General features: G+C 34.9%; 1 protein-coding gene across 8 annotated transcripts in view; it reads left to right on the top strand.

Moving 5' to 3' along the window:
- Positions 1 to 14444, top strand: part of UBE2W (ubiquitin conjugating enzyme E2 W) — a 32600-nt gene extending 18156 nt beyond the window's left edge. For 2 of the 8 annotated variants that reach the window (XM_085053047.1, XM_085053049.1), the window contains exons 2-6: positions 62 to 153; positions 3113 to 3215; positions 5743 to 5898; positions 7040 to 7115; positions 7830 to 9370. In XM_085053047.1, coding sequence (XP_084909173.1) covers positions 62 to 153; positions 3113 to 3215; positions 5743 to 5898; positions 7040 to 7115; positions 7830 to 7996 — 594 coding nt within the window. In that variant the 3' untranslated portion in view covers positions 7997 to 9370. The other 6 variants (XR_014850163.1, XR_014850162.1, XR_014850161.1 and 3 more) reach the window with 6 other exon arrangements.
- Positions 14445 to 16576: the final 2132 nt, after the last annotated feature.

Raw genomic sequence — 16576 nt, 5'->3', positions numbered from 1 at the left:
CTTAAGTGTGCATGTTTATTGAACTTTAGTATTTAAAATATTCCATACAATTTCTTTATAGAAACGATTACAAAAAGAACTATTGGCATTTCAAAATGATCCACCTCCGGGAATGACTCTAGATGAAAAGAGTGTACAAAATTCAATTACACAGTAAGTATATATACTGTTTTATTTCTGCTATCATGCTAAAAACCATAAGTAATGAGAAGTTCTCTTCACATTTCCACCATTTACTCCAAATAACATTGTGAATTTTTGCTCTTAGTCTAGGCAATGAAATATTGTTCTTCTTAATAAGCATATGGCAGTAATATGTTGGACTATTTCAAGAATGGGATAGTAAATTCATTAAATTTTTATTAGGCATCTTACTGTCTAACAAACTGTCAATTGGTAAAAGCTTCTGCATATTTTAGAATAAAATAATTTAAAAATCTTTCATAGCTACTAACCTCTGAAACTCTTCTAGATTTATTGAAATAATGGAGTAGCTGTTTTAGAGTTCTGCGATATTTTTATGGAATATATGTCATAGCTCATGTTATATGTTCATTTCCATTACTTTCTTTCTCTAAAGCAAGTGGAGAAAACTTAAAAAGCAAAGTTGTCTGGGTACACGTGTTTGCACCTTTTTCCTTGCCTTGGTTTCTTTGGTGATTCTTGAAATGGGAAGAGAAACATGGTAAAATATTCTGTGTTTGTTGTAATGGACAAGGGTTGTTCTTGGTAATAGTTTGGTTTTTAATTGACTGAAATTCAAAAGATTCAGACTGTGTTGACTTCTTTTTTCTCATAATTTTCTTAGTTTAATTTTAGGGAAATGTTAAAAATTTAGCACGTATAAACGTCGATGAGAGTGTGATCTCAGGCTGTATGTCCTGGGCTGTGTTCTTGATTGACAGAGCAGCTTAAACATCGAGCTGAATTCTGATGTTTTCACACTTGCATTTTGGGAGGCACTCAGACCATGTTACACGAGGCTTTTCTGAGCTTCATATATACTGAGTTAAACACTCACTGCTTTTTAAGTGAAGCTGGCCTTTGTGGTACTTCATGCATATGAATATGACTAGAACAAATTGAAATAGCAGTTTACAGTTTTCTGCAAAAATGTCTCAATCTAATATTGCAAGTGGTATTCACTTATTTCAGAAAAAAATATTAAATCAAATAGAGCAGATGGAAAAATACTAAATCAAATAGAGTACTACCTCATTGTAATTGCTGCCATGTATAACTTTTACACCTTTCAATAACTTGCACATAAAAACCTCCTGTTTACTGTCATGCTAGATTTTGAAATTGTCACTGTTCTAGAAGCTTCCTGTCACAAGTAAAATTTTGTTTTCTTCTCTTTGAGGATTTTTGGTGTCGGGTAGCATGTTTTGAGTTCATTAATCAAGTTGCAGTTTGAATTGATTGTGTTAAAAATTTGTGTAGCAATACTTGTTTGGGCATTAAAGATGTTGAATAAAATAATTGGATCCCATGATGTAACTGGGTCATTTAAAACATTGAGCAATCTTTTATTTTAAATATACAAGGATTAGAAATTTGAGAAGGCTAAACTGTAAAGCACACAGGAAATATGGGTTCTAGTGATTCCTTGACCATAAAAGGAGCAATGTCAAGACAAAGTTATCTTCTACTTAGTAAACTATTTAAAAAACTTGAAAGTGGAAGTTCTGGATCACAAGAACCAATAAATCTGAAGAGTATTGGTGCAATGTATGTATAAATGTAAAAGCAGAAGGTGTAAGAAGAGATAGATTAAATCAAAGACATCTTCACAAAGTTGAAATATGAAACATACATCATCAGCCTTCACTGTACAGCCATCACTGTGCTACTGCTGAAGAGGCATTCCTCTTGAAGAGTGTGAGAGCTAGCAGTTCATTAAATATGCAGTTTTTCTCAAAAAACCCAAACCCCAAAACAACAGCAGCACAACCAGCAAAAAGACCCCCAAAGGGCGATAGAGGGGAGAATAAAAAATGTGCATGGCTTAAATACAGAGGGAGAGTATATATGACAGGAGGATGGAGAGGTTGGGGATAGGATCATCAGGGCTGCCAGTTGGAGATGTCGACTTTTCTGAGTGCACTGCTATTCTGCAAAATCTCAGCTGCCTTCCTTTAATTGATGTAAACCTTATCTGAGCATTTTTGTAGTCTCTTTACCTAAGTGTGTTGCTTAGATCTGTAAAACTCAATCAAAGGTGAAAAAGCAAAAATGGGAAAGTGATGCTGCAAAGGATGGTATTAAGTGGTCAACAGCAGAACTCTAAAACCGTAGAAGTTAGATAGCAGTTGCTATATATGTTGAACAATATGCAAAGCATGTGGTTTTATCTGGATTAAAAAACCACAACCCAAACCAAACAACAATAAAATCCCCACATGCAACACCACCACCCTCTTTCCCCAGCAACTCCACCTGTCAGTTACTTTAATGTTATTATGGTAAAAGGAACAGAAGCAGAAGAAAGAATACTGTCATATGTTGAGGTGTTACCTTTGTTACAGTTTCAAATCATGCCTTTTTAGTTTTGTTTTTATTTGCTGGGACCTTTTCATTTTTTACACTATTAACTTTTATGGTTTTGGTTCCACTACCTGCCAGATAACATTTTATTTCTGAGTTTTTCACAGGTGTAAGTACACTATGAGCTTTGCCCTTTCCCCTTGGATACAGGTTTTGTTTTAATAAACTGTATTGATGTTTTCTTTGAGAGAAAAGTAAAACGCAAAAGAGAATGTGTACTAGTAGTTTCCTTCCAAACCTGTTAAGCTTTCAAGGTTTTTTATTTCAGCTTTACTGTCTCACATTAACAGCCATTTATTGGGAACTGATGGGTCTGTGTATAGTTCAAGTCATAATTTCATTTATAATTGGCAACACCGTGTCAGTGCCTGTATGCAAAAAAACCAAACTTGTTTCTTTCAAATACAGACTTGATGTATTGCTCACCTTTGTGATTGTTACAGTGTTAGCAGAGAAGTTAGGTCTGGCTGTGATTGATATTTGATTTGATTAGTCCTGTGCTTCAGGAGTAAAAGTACTGATTTGTCAGTCCACAATGTTAACAGCTTTTTCCCCTATTCCATAGGTGGATTGTAGACATGGAAGGTGCTCCAGGAACACTCTATGAAGGGGAGAAATTTCAGCTTTTATTTAAGTTTAGTAGTCGGTATCCTTTTGATTCGCCTCAGGTAACTGCTGCCTTCTTTCTCTCTTACTGCTGCCTTCAGGTTACAGCTGTATGACACATGCTGAGTATTGTATCATCCACATAGCCAAATGTGAGCTTTGCTTACTTGAATTTGTATTGTGCAGATGCCTTGTCTTTAAATATCATTCTGCAGTGAAGTATAGGGCTCTGGTGTCTACTTGGACAGATGAAAGTAGTGTAAACTGGAGGCTTCTTTGATGTTGATATTCATGTCATGGAGCACAGGGTGAAGTAGGAAGATCCTCTTTACTGTGATGTAGGAGCCAAGTAAACAATAAACTGCTGCTTCATCCCTTCTTACTTTCAACATATTTTTTCTGGTTGATTTTCAAGACTCTTGCATCTTCTCTGCTGCTGTTTTTAGTATAGCTGAAGAAATAATGTGCCTCTGGTAGGGATTCTCATAGATAAATGACATGTTTGAGAGGCCTGCAAATAGCATCATAATTGAGGTATGAGCCACTGTGTTGCTTTCTTGACAACCTAAAGATCTGAAGGGACAGTAGTACTTCAAGACTGCAGAATGTGCTGTGTACATCCATTCCTCCATTACCTGAGGGAAACATTTCAAAATATGGCTGGTCAGAGTAGTGGTCAGCTGTCACCCCTGCTTTTCTGAAAAAGGAAGGAGAAAAGCAAGAGTGCCTTAGTTCTTGTCCTGTCTGTTTCAGCTCAAAGTTCTAGACGGGATCTCTGCAACTTCTCTCATTGGTGTTAAAATTGAAGCATGGAGCTGTGAGAGACACTTAACCCATAAACATTAACATACTTCCAGGTACCGTGATAAACAGTAGAATTCTGACTTTTCAGTCTTTTAAAGAACAAACTCACCACCTGTACTTCTGCACCTCATCAGGTTTGCGAGGTACTACTTATAGGTGATCCACAAGAGAGTAGCCACTTGAGTTTGGTTCCAAGTTGTTTTCATTACCCAACCTGTGTGCGTGGCTCTGTGCGATTTATTGTTAAGCAGCATATTAGATCTATACATCTACACTGAATTTTATCACAGAAAAGAATTAACAATTGAAGTACTGGATACTTGATTGTTTTAGATAGCTAGAATTTCAGTATTTAAAACATCACTGTGCAGTAAGGTCATTTTGTACTATAAACTTTGTGGTCATAATTACCTTTGCTGCAAATCTACTTACTGTGAATTGACAGTTTACACTTCTGCTGCATAAATGACTTGGTTCTTTTCTGCCTTTAAATGTATGTTGTCTGTCATAGCATGCATGCTTTTACTTACCTGGTCTGCCTAGTTCAGGTTTTCATGTAGAAATAGGATATTAGTTTACAAGTGAAATGCATTACAGGATTATAAAGGTAAGCCCTTCAATGCTTAATACCAGTTTAAAGACTTGTGAAAGATCATTCTGCATCCGGTTTCTCTTCTGCCTTAGAAACCTGTCTGCAATTTTGCAGATAATTTTAGCTCTCTAATTTCAGTTTCTTACATGATGGTGTTGCTTCTTGTCATCAGTGATGAGGTGGGTGTGTTGTGTACATGTTTATGTATTTCCATGCATACCTATATAGCTTAAGAAGCACTTAAGAAACTGCTGGGTATTACAGTTATTAGTGGTAGAGATTTATGGTTTTATTGCATAAAAGGAGTTGGAAAAGGAGTTCAGGAGTATAATACTGCTATGAAGATTTCACTTTTCCTCTATTTCCATTGGTTCTGAACCAATGATGTGTTTGACAAAAACTTGATGTAAGACCAGTAGTTGTCAAAATTGCTTTTCTAATCTTTTTTTGACTGTGATACTACCTTTTAATAGAGAGAAGTTAAGGTTCTAAATGCTTTTCTTCCATATTCATCCATGTCAGATGAAAATAGTTCCATTTGAAGTAATGTTTTAAAAAATATTTCCTATTTGGTAACATACTTTGGTTTCACAAGTCCTTTATTTTAATAGTTAATGAGATTGATGCATTTTAATTTTATTCTTCATGCTGAAACCTGGATGAGTAGAGAAGCTCTAGGGTAAAGTCTGCTCTAACATCCTCCAAAACCGCAACAAGTTGTCCCCAGTTTAATTTCTGTTATGCCCAGGATTATAGAAATATTCATTTGTGAATCTTGTTGTGCCTCTTGGTGTATAACATTGTGGCTTGTAAAATCATTAAAATCCATTGTTTTGGCTAGACAGCTGTATTCCTTAGGACATGGAAGACTGAGGCTGCAAGATATTGCACCGTCTTTGCATTGTTACCTTTGCATTTTCCTATGCTGTATAAATATTAATAGAAAGTCCCCTATATTTAACTATTTATTTAAGTCCATCTTCACTAGGTATTTAGGTTTCCATTGTTTATTTTACATTTCACTTAATAGATTCTAAAAATGAATGAACCCAGCGTGGTAAAGTGTGTTATTTAGTGTAAGTGAAAATTGCAGACCTACTTCTTGAATAAGATTATACTGTTTTCCCCAAAACAATACAGTTTTATTAAAAACATAGACTATAAATTAGTTATTTTTGTTCTTTTTTTTTTAGGTCATGTTTACTGGAGACAATATCCCTGTTCATCCTCATGTTTATAGCAATGGTCATATCTGTTTATCCATTCTAACGGAAGACTGGTCTCCAGCTCTCTCAGTGCAATCTGTTTGTCTTAGCATTATTAGCATGCTTTCCAGCTGCAAAGAAAAGGTATGGGCTTTTTTAGCACTGTTGGAGTAGAATAAGTAAAAGTTAGTAATTTTCTACTTTACAAAGTGAAATTTTCATTTCTCAAATTCTGAAATAGGCAAAACTACTGTATCTACATTTCTACTACTGAGAAAATACTAAGCTAGAACTGCAAAATAAACAGTGCAGTAAGTACTTTGTCACAGTTTTCCTGGTAACCTGCTTATACATCATTATTGGAAAGGAGTAGTGGATGGAACACTTCCAGTTGTACTAACTTTGAAGTTCAATCATGCTTTAGGACAATTCTCTGTAAAATTATCCTGCCTCTAAAGGCAGTGCGGAATGACTAGTGAAATGTCTTTAGTGCAGATGTTTCTAATACTTTGCATCTGCACTATTTCAGTGAACTTGATAGTTTGCATTTCAGGGAAGTGAATGGTGCTAAGCTGCGTTTTTGGCACTTATACCATAGACATTTTTGTAAAGAGATTGCCCTTTTACTTTTGACCATTTCTTTCGCAGAGGGCTGTCTGTGGAAGTTAGATGTGGTCAGAGCTTGTCCATGTGTGCTATCCAAACACGCCTAATTTTGCATCCCAATCAGTCCTAGTCATGTATGTAGTCAAAAAAACACCCCAAAATGGCCTTGTATTGTATTCTATCCTATGAGTTTTGTGTAATGATGACACTTAAGAAGAAAACTGAAGAATATGAAGTATTGATCTGATATAGATATTTAAGTTAATTTTTTCACCCACTCCAAGCTGAGCCTTGGAATGTGAATTGAATGTAATGCATCAGAATTAGATTGCAAACTGCAAAGGAATTTAATTTTGGGGTCTTTTTTGAAAAACAGGTGTTTCATGTGGGTTGGTCTATTTCATTTGTTTGTTTGTTTGGGGTTTTTTCTCTCTTTTTTTTCTCCCCCTATTTACCACCAAACTGTTTGATATTTTTTACTAATTTTTTTCTTGGATTATCACCAGTAAGAATTTGTTACCTGGATCTTTAAGAGATTTTTCTTGACAAAGGTCTAGTCCTGTCTCTTACCTCATTTTTGCTGCATTCACATGGTAACCTTTCATAAGCTTATTAAATAGGTCCTGTATTACAATATGAGGATTGTTTGATTATTTGTAGGTCTTTTCTTTTGTTGCAGAGGCGACCTCCAGATAACTCATTTTATGTAAGAACATGTAACAAGAATCCAAAGAAAACAAAATGGTGGTATCATGGTAAGTATCTAACTAGGACCAGAAATTTTTAACTTCTTTTTAGGCTGAAGGCAATTAAAATGTAGGAAAGTAGAATAAATATGTTCAAAGCATTAAACTATTTTTTTTTTTAAATTCAAGAAGTTATTTAAATCCTGTTTCTGAGTTACTTTGCTGTAAGGTTTTTTTCTATATCACATTTGAATAATTCCTGGTGGAAATTTAAACGTTTTAAATGGTAGGATTGAACTTTGAATGAAAATTCTTGTAAACTGTGTCAATCTATGACAAGTCTTAAGTTTGGCATTGGGGAAAGTCCATAATGAAACTAGGTTTTGCTCTAAACCATTTTTTTTTTTGCTATTGTTATTAACACTTTTAAAGCTTTTATGGTGTTGAAAAGATAGCTATATATTTGTAAACAGCTATGTGTTTTGATAGATTTCCACTCTTAATCAGAATTTCCAGTATGGGACAGTTGACTGACTTTAAAGGCTCCTAAGAAATAATACTCAATAATACAGTAATAAGATTCTCCATGTATATGATAAAGAAGAAAAAAAAAAAAACCCAAAAATTTTCTAGTGTCTGTAGTACTAGTGTTGTGTTGGGGTTTTTTTTTTTATTTTCTTTGTTTGGTTTTGGTTTGGGGTTTGCTTTTTCTTCTGTGCTTCTTTTCTTTCCATGTGTTCACTGTCTTGCTTTATACTGTGTGGTTTCTTTCTTCTGCCTCAGCATTTGTCATCTTCTACCCAGAGCTGCAATTGGCTTTGTGTGCTTGTCTTATCCACTCCATTGGTGAGGAGAGAGAGAAGAAGGGGGTAGAGATGGGCCGTGCTTTGTTTCTCTTCTCTCTTGTTGTCAATGCTTTCCTTGCTTTCCTTAGGAAAATTCTGTACTAAGGGTAGTTATTGGAAGCACAAGTACTTTGGGAAGGGATATGTTAGAGCAGGTAATACTGTATGCTGGTGTAGTACAGGAGAGTTGATTCCATCACTGCCTCTTGTTGAAGGTTCCACCATAAGACATCCTCTGTTTTTCATTACCTCCCCAGTCCAGGTTATGTTCTGTCCCTGAAGTGAAATCAGAGCAGGTATTTTGAGGCAGTGAGAGTTCATGACTGGAGAGGCAAATGCCAAAGCCTTCACCCTTAAAATTCTTAAGATTCTTAAAAGCCCATGGATGGCTTAACAAGAAAAACTTGATAGTTTCATAATACTTGCTGAGACCCTGGTAGTGTAACAGAATGAAACTCTGTTTCTCATAATACAGTAATAGTATCTCCAAAACAAGGTGCATTCAGGTACAGTAAGAGAGATGCTGTATGTCATGAGATTAAGATGTATTTAAGAAACTTGGGACCATCACATGGTTGTTTTTAAAACTGACTTCAAGAATAATAATCACATTGCACACAAGGATGGATTTTTCATCTTCACCAGATTATTCAGCTTTCTCTTCTCTCTGTGTTATTATGCTCTTGTAATGTGCTTGGTGCTTCTCCATTTCTAGGTTTGGTTTCTCTTAATTGGCAGTTTTGGGAGAGTTTTTGTTAACTTTCTATTTTCACTTGCTAATTATTTTTAAAAAGAAACAAGTAAAGTTCCATTTATTGACTTTATCTTGTGATTAAAATATGTTCTGTCTACTTTTAATTTGTACTAGTCTCATTTTGATGTAGAATAGAAATCTGTAAAAGGACAACAGTCTGCAGATATTACTTTTATTTCTTAATCATGAAATTCAATTTGCGTTACCAAAACAGCAACTTAGTATGAAATCTGAGTTACTGATTCTGAAGGTTGCTGTATTATTATGGTTTAAAACCATGAAGGTGCATACAGTTCACTGAATGGGTCTTAGTTACCATCCAGTAACAACGCAATGTTTTTTTTCCTGGAAGTCAGAAAACCTTATTCCTCCTCAAATTCAGAGCAACCTAAAAACCAACCTGAGGCAAGAGAAGGAAAGTCAGTTCATTTAAATAATTCATCCTGTCTTGCTTCTTGATTTAAAGTTCATTGGACTCCCCACCACATTAAATTCTTACAAAAAATAAAACATACCTCATGTTCACTGGACAAAAATTTCATAAATGACAGAGTGTTTTCCCTTCCAGTTTTGTGTGTGTGTCATTTGCTTCTTCTCTCAGTTAATTTTGTTTCTTCTCTGTGGACATAGAACAAAACTGCCAAAGCATGAACTTAAATTGTCAGTGTTTTCTAAACAGGTTTAAAGAAATGGTATGTTACAGTAAAATGGGAAGTGTGAAAAGATGCTTGTGTCATGTTTATTTTCTGCTCATGCTTCAACTGAAGTGTCACGTATCTAATCTCGTGGTTGAACCACATTTGGCTGGGTAAATGAGGGAAGAAAAAACAATCCCACCCAGGAAAGAAAACAACCTGTCCAAGGGTAACTGCTGGGTGAAATTAAATGCCAGTGCTAATACAACAAGCTGTGAAGGGAGATGCAGAGTGGTTCTACCACTTCTGCCATCAGCTACCTATTGGACTGGTTTAGCTTTAACGTGGCATTGGAACTCTGTGTTTTGAAGAGATAAGAAGAAGTCTGTCTTATATGTTAATACATACATTTGAAGGAAAATATTTTTTCCAGTATGTGCCTGGAATTTATTTACCTGGGAGCAAAATAGTGCAGGGTTGGGAGCTGATGTAAAGCAAAACTACATGAACACAAAGTGATAAAGTGGCACTTTGAGACATATTCTAACATGTAAATATGTATCTGCATTATTACAAAGTTTTTAATCTCTCATTTCATCCCTGCCCCAACACAGCAACTTAGTCCACAAGCAGAGTTATGGAGCCTCATTTGCTACAAAATGGTGTCCTCACAAGCTGTGTTTTGAAGCTCCTGATCCTTGATAACTGAAAATATTTCTAGATTGTCTGCTCTACCCAGTGCCTGTTTCAACGGTGCATTGACTTTCCTGTTGAATTTCAATCTCAGAGTTGCTCATGTTGTGTTAAAGACAGAGGAGGATCCTCCATATACAGTTTACTTGGGAATCCAGACTGAAATTAGTTTCATAAAGCTATTGCATGACTTTTTTGTTCTCAGGAAGAATTTTTTTTTTCCTTTGTGGGGCTGGGAAAGGCAATGGTGTTTGCTTTCAACCAGCACCTCCTTGCTGTTTTTGGGTTTGGAGGTTGGTTTGGTTTTGTTTTTGTTTTTTTCTTACGTAGGAAGTGTTTTCTCTGGTATTTGACCTAAAATTTTAGTACATCATTTAAGTATCACTTCTCTCTCTTGCATCTTTGTCCATTTTTTTTACATGTACCATAGCCTACTAGAAAAATGAGGTTTTTTACAAGTAATAGCATTGATACAATGTTTTCCCATGAGAATGTAGAATGTTTATGAGACTACGTTTTTTAGGTGTGGGAGGTTACATGTAAGTGCTTTAAAAATAAGCAGACAGTAAGTTTGCTCTCTGGTAACAACTCAGTATTTACTGCTAGCAGGTGCAAATATACTGCAGGTTGATGTGAAGGAGAATGTTTAAAAGGGAGAGCATTAACGTGGAGCATAATGCAGAAGAGATGGGCATAGAACATGCATTTTTTGTAATATGTTCTGTTCAATCACAGTACCTAAAATTTAGCATATGTAATTTACTTTCAGGTTCAAGATTTTAGGATTATAGTAGTAACCTATTTTTTTGCATAATTGTGTCAGCTATAGTTTTTTGTTGAATCTTACAAATACATGAATATACATGTATGTATATGTATGTATATATGTATATATACACACACATATACACACAAAAATGTATGAAGGGTTGAGAATGCATCAGAAGCGGCCCACTGTGCCAGGTCTTATCCCTATATATTCCTTATAAAAGGATGTCTTAATTTGATAACTGTTGTGGACCTGCTGTACTTCAAGGGTGCAAAATGCTAAGCATATTTGATTTTTCATTTTCCTGGCAAGTGTCTATCTAAATGTCAGGCATGGAAATGACTGCCCTTTTAATGGAGTATTTGCTGATATTAGTATCTTTGGGGCTGTATGTGTATATTGGAAGTTTAATTGTTGATACTCTCTTTTCTCCCTGAGTCATTATTGCACCAGATGACAGAATTATTTAATCAGGGTATTTCCTCTGCATGTTACTGTCTATGCTAGGAATTGTTTCTGCCTATAGCACCTTGCTAATTTGGAATTAGAATGTTTATATGTTTTCCATAAATGCTCTTCTTTTATTTTAAAGATGACACATGTTGATGCCACCATTTTGTGATCCTCGTAGCAGAAGATAGTCCTACTGAGAAAATGAGCACTTTGATCATTCAGTCTTTGAACTTTAACCTTTGACTGGAAGTGACCTATAGGCAATGAAGACTACTTCCTTTGACTGCATTTTTACTAGTGTGCATTCTGGGCGCATGTTGATCGCTGGTTCAGTCCATGCAACTGACATGCTTTTATTAGTCATACAGTATTAATGCAGGTGTCCAGAAATGTCAGAATAATTCCATTATTTTTATTTTGAGCTTTTGGAAGAATTCCAGGTCTTCATATATTGTGCAATAACACTGAGCTCCTTGGCGGTGTTGGTGCATCCATTGCCGGCAATGGACATTGTACCAGGGAAAGGTTTTGCTCCTGCCACTAAAAAGATTGACTCATGAGAGAACTTATAAAAGTTTTGGATATATTTGGATTATAAGCAAGGGATTAACAGTTACCTTAAATCCAGCCCATTCTTTTGTATTTGGATTCTATGCACTGTGACCACAAAACTAGCAGCATGAGTTAACATGCCTAGCTGAAGGACTGTAATGAGATCGTTACATATTTATTAAATTGTTTATCTGCTGTCAAATTGTTTTGACATGGGCGGTTTTTCAAGTGACATTGGCAGAGAGGTACAATGTTATCCCTATGGTGAAATAAAACTACTTTTTGTATATAGTTATTCATATCTCTGAAGCAAAGGTATGAGTAATTTAGGGTATGAGTGATTTAAACAAGAATTTATTTTGGAGATAGAGGATGGCAGTGATATAACTGAACTTGCTGCAGTCCATAATTGGGCTTGTAATTTGTACTTTAGAGCTTTTTCCAAATAGATTGCACACTGTTATTTCCTGCTAGCCATCAGCATGAGCCCTACTGCCTACACCAATATTTCATTTATTTATGTGTTCAAAAGCAATCCATATAACATTTTTTGTTTGCATTCACTGTTTCTTTTGTGTTGTATGTCATGTTTGAATGTTACAAAACAATATTTTGATTGAAAAGCTTTGTCAGAAGATATTTTCATGTAAATTATTTCTTTATCTTGTAAGCATCATCTTGTCTTTTAATCCTGTATTATAAAAAGAAAAAAAATACATTTTTGACAGAGGCTTAAAGTTTTCACAAAAAAGTGTGGACCTTCTTATTTAAGTTTAGACTAAAGTATATTTTCTTAACTTGCTTGTCCCACATAGCCATGCCAGTTTTTCCAGGCTTTTCTTCATGAAAAAAAGGGGAAAAAGCCTAAAATCAGACATTTTTCTGTGGAGCAACATTTATTGAAATTATAGTTGTTCTCAGCACTCTGTAATATTTTGATACTGCAATTAGGTTGTCTTTTTAGGAAGCACTTTTATAAACTTAATACCTTTACACATATGCAAAATTTCTATATTTTTTTTTTACTGTTGCCTTATTGTTGCACTCAAAAAAATAAATTCAAGCAATTAATGCATGAATGTCTAAATCAAGTAATAACTTGATGTAAAAGCAAACAAAAGCAAAAAAAAAAATTCTTAACCCAATCCAGAATGAATAACTACAATAACAAACAGAAAATTGGCTGAAAAGACTGATTTTTTTTTTTTTTTTTTAATCTGCTGTATTATAACTGACGTTTTATAGCCTTGTACATACTTCTCTGTTACCTATTGTTTAAAACATTTTAAAAAGTATAGATGCTTAACTCAGGGTGGAGAGAGTTCAGATGGATATGCGTCAGAGAAGTATTTTGTACAGCATCAGAACTATAGATACTGGCAGTGAAGTGAGGCTACAATATACTTCAGGAACTGCTTTTTTTTTTTTCTACTGTACTGAAAATATTTCTTGGCCTTTAAAACTCAATGGCCAAATCTAGCTTTGGATATGAATTTGATGTGTGTATATATTTTCACAATGAGCCTTTGAAACATAGAATTAATTTTCTTTAAAGAGCCAAAAAAAAGAAGTTGTTCTAATCAAAAGAAATACGCTCTAAACTTTTTGTTTAGCAAAATTTTATTGTTGTGAGTTCATCAAACTGGTTATTTTTGGAAATGTTTTTTGTGAAAGAGCAGTAATGTGATACTTTATATAGTCTTGTTAACTGCTCTGTATTAATTGAAACAATTGAGAAATTCACGTATGAATGGTTCACATAATGGATCCTATCAAAATAGTCCACAGGAAAGAGACCTTAATGTCACCAGGTAATGTCTGAAGAAATGGCTTAAGTACATCTCAGATTCAGTTACCTTTTCATATAGTGGCTTGTGAAACTACAATACATCGTTTCAGAGAAGCTTTATGACATACCATATGTATTTTGTTGAAGATGGGTGTTGTAGTGCAAAGCGTTATGCATTTTATTGACCTGTGCTATTACATGGACTATAGTGAAGTTAAATAACCAAATTTATGCTGCTCTTTATTAAACTCCCACCCCCTATAATATATTTAGATCAAGAAAATGCAAGGTAGATTAGAAGAGAATGTACCTCAGGTCTTCTAGTTTACAGTAGAAATGTCTCATTGGTTCTCTTGTAGATCTGTGGGTAAGTTCACCTATATAGAGAGGGCCAAGACAAAGCTTATATATCACTCAAGCCCTCAAAATAATGCAACTATTCTGACAATGCTATGATGTCCTGAAATAGGGCTTGAATTAGATGAAGGTGGTGCCATCCTTTCCCTAGGGTGACCCTGTGTATGTAACTTTCATTTGGAATTTCTCACGTGGAATGGTTACAGAATTGGCTTGAAACTATCTTGCTTTTATTTTGTGTCAATATTCATGTTGTTAAACACTTTGTTTTGTGTTTAGTGTCTTTATACTATAACACAATAAATTCTTGTTTTAAAATAGATTACTACCCTTGAATGGAAATATGTGTGGACCTTTTCATGGTGGAGTGCAGAAGCACAGTTCCTTACATTCAGCCACTCTTGAGACAAAGCTGCCAGTAATTCTAAAATGCTGTGATGCATATCAGGAGGAATTTGCATAGCTGCAAGGTGTTTCCACTTTCTCCAGAGAGTATCTGTTGTAACAGCTGAAGGAAATAGCTTATTTAGTAAAAAAAAAAATCACTAAGATGTTCAATTTCTCACAATGATCAAATAATTCTTTATCATGGTTTCTTTTTTTGGTTTTTTTTTTTTCTATTAGACAAGCACTTAAAATACTTAATGAGAAGTTTCAGATGCAGGATTCTTGTTTGCCTGCAGTGGTGGGAAGGGAGTTTCTATTACTTTGTCAGCATATATCAGGACTGTTTAATTAAATGGCTCCCTCATACCAATAATTGCTTTGAGTTTTGTACAATTTTCTCAAGAGATGATGTCTTCTGCTTTGTAAAAGGCAAGGCACTTCATGTCTAAAACATGTATTTTTATGAAAAACTAAGGTTTTTTTAATTCATGTATCATATGTTGTGAAGATTATTCTGGGTGCTTGATTTTTATTTACTACTTTCTTTGAAAGTCTGATAAAAAACTAAGATGTGAACTATATTTAAAGGTATGGTTTAAGGAGACCATAAAGTTTCCAGGTCAGTAATTAATGATGTTTTAAAAAGAGAGGGGAGAAAATCACCTGTGGTTCTCGTGTTTCTTAAAACATGTCCTGTTGATATTAAAAGGTTTGCAATAGTGCAGCTATGAAATTTCAAGGTTTGGGGAAGTCAGTATACTTTTTGCCTGCTCTGGTAGAGCAAGTGAGCATTATGTTGTCTTTGCATGTTCACAAATCCTGATCATTCTAAAAAATAGGTTTGAATGAATTTTCTTTTAAAACCAGTTACTTTTAATCCAAATCACCCAATCCAGTTTTGATTTCCTCTAATACATAGTGGTACCTGAATAGTTTGATGTTGAACTGAATAAGGGGAATTAAGCTGCCTTAGTGGTATTCCATCTTCAGCTGCAGTCACACTGCAGCATGGGAAGAGGGGCTTTGGATTTGGTTTGTGTGCCAGGTGCTTCTAGGCCTGCTGTTTCTAGGACTAATACTAAATTTCCAAACCTCCAGACTTTAAAATATCTTTATAAAATTGGAAGAGTAGAAATATAATGAGCTGCCCTTTACTATAAAATATAATTCAGAAATACAAATTTGAAAATACTTAGCATCTGCTTTTGTTTCATTTTACTGATAATAGCACTGCAGGAAAATCTGTTCATTCACCATTGCTTTTCTCCCCAGATTTTATGTACTTTTAAAAATAGTGTTAAAGGAGTTTTGAGCAGCTGATTCAATGTAACAAATTCTCTCTGGAGCTGAAGTGAATTTTTCTTAAATCACAAAGGAAGAGCATTTCAAGAACATTGTAGTTCCAAAGTAATTCCTATCCTGAAGTATGCAGGCTAAAGCCTCTAGGTTTCATTGGTAATTATCTTGTATTTGAAAACCTCAAATGAAATGCAAAATCAATGGGCTGTGCAGTGTGTATCAGTGTAGAGATTGGATTTATAAGCCTGTGTCCACAGTCTCTAATACAATACTTCATAGGAGCTTTAATGTGTGAGTCAGTGGTAGTAGGTTAGATTGCATTTAACTCCCTCTAGTTTACATACATGCTATCTGTAGTAGCTTCATCTTTTGAAGGGACGTTTTTCTCTTGACCTCTGCTGGTGAAGGAGCTGCTTACAAGAGACTCTTCTGAATAGGAATCTAGTGAAGAATTGAAAACCATAATGATAGCCTCAAAGAAAGATGTTACAATCTGGAATCGTGTAGCACTGACCACAGTTGTTTCCCTCATGCTGGCCTGGTTTTTGGTATTTAAAATCTCCATGATAAGACCTTAAAACTTTTCTCTTGCCTGCAGCAATTGGGAACCTGTTTTCTTCAAGCCCCTTGAAGTGCTCTGTGCCAAGTAGGTCAGGGTTAAATCTGTTCAGGTGAATATTGTGGGCCCTTTCTCTTCCCAGGACTACAATATTTTGGATGCTACTACAGACTACAGACTAGATCCAGACTACAATTATCAGGATGCTGCTTATGCATTTCTCGGGCATTTAATCCTTACAGATAAAATCAAGCGTGGTTTCTGCTATTATCAGAGAAGGAGGAATTTGTACTCCTTCCTTTCCTGTCTAATGATTTACATTCCTATCTTGCATCTAACTTTATTCTTGAGTCTGCACTGAGATGATTTAACATGGTTAACCTGTAGGAAACTGACTTAAGAAAAAGTGAAAACCTGTCTTCTCAATTAGCAAATTAG

Source organism: Lichenostomus cassidix, chromosome 2, assembly GCF_008360975.1.
Source record: "Lichenostomus cassidix isolate B80296 chromosome 2, HeHo_3.0, whole genome shotgun sequence".
Classification (NCBI taxonomy): domain Eukaryota; kingdom Metazoa; phylum Chordata; class Aves; order Passeriformes; family Meliphagidae; genus Lichenostomus; species Lichenostomus cassidix.
This window is presented reverse-complemented; position numbering and strand designations above follow the sequence as displayed.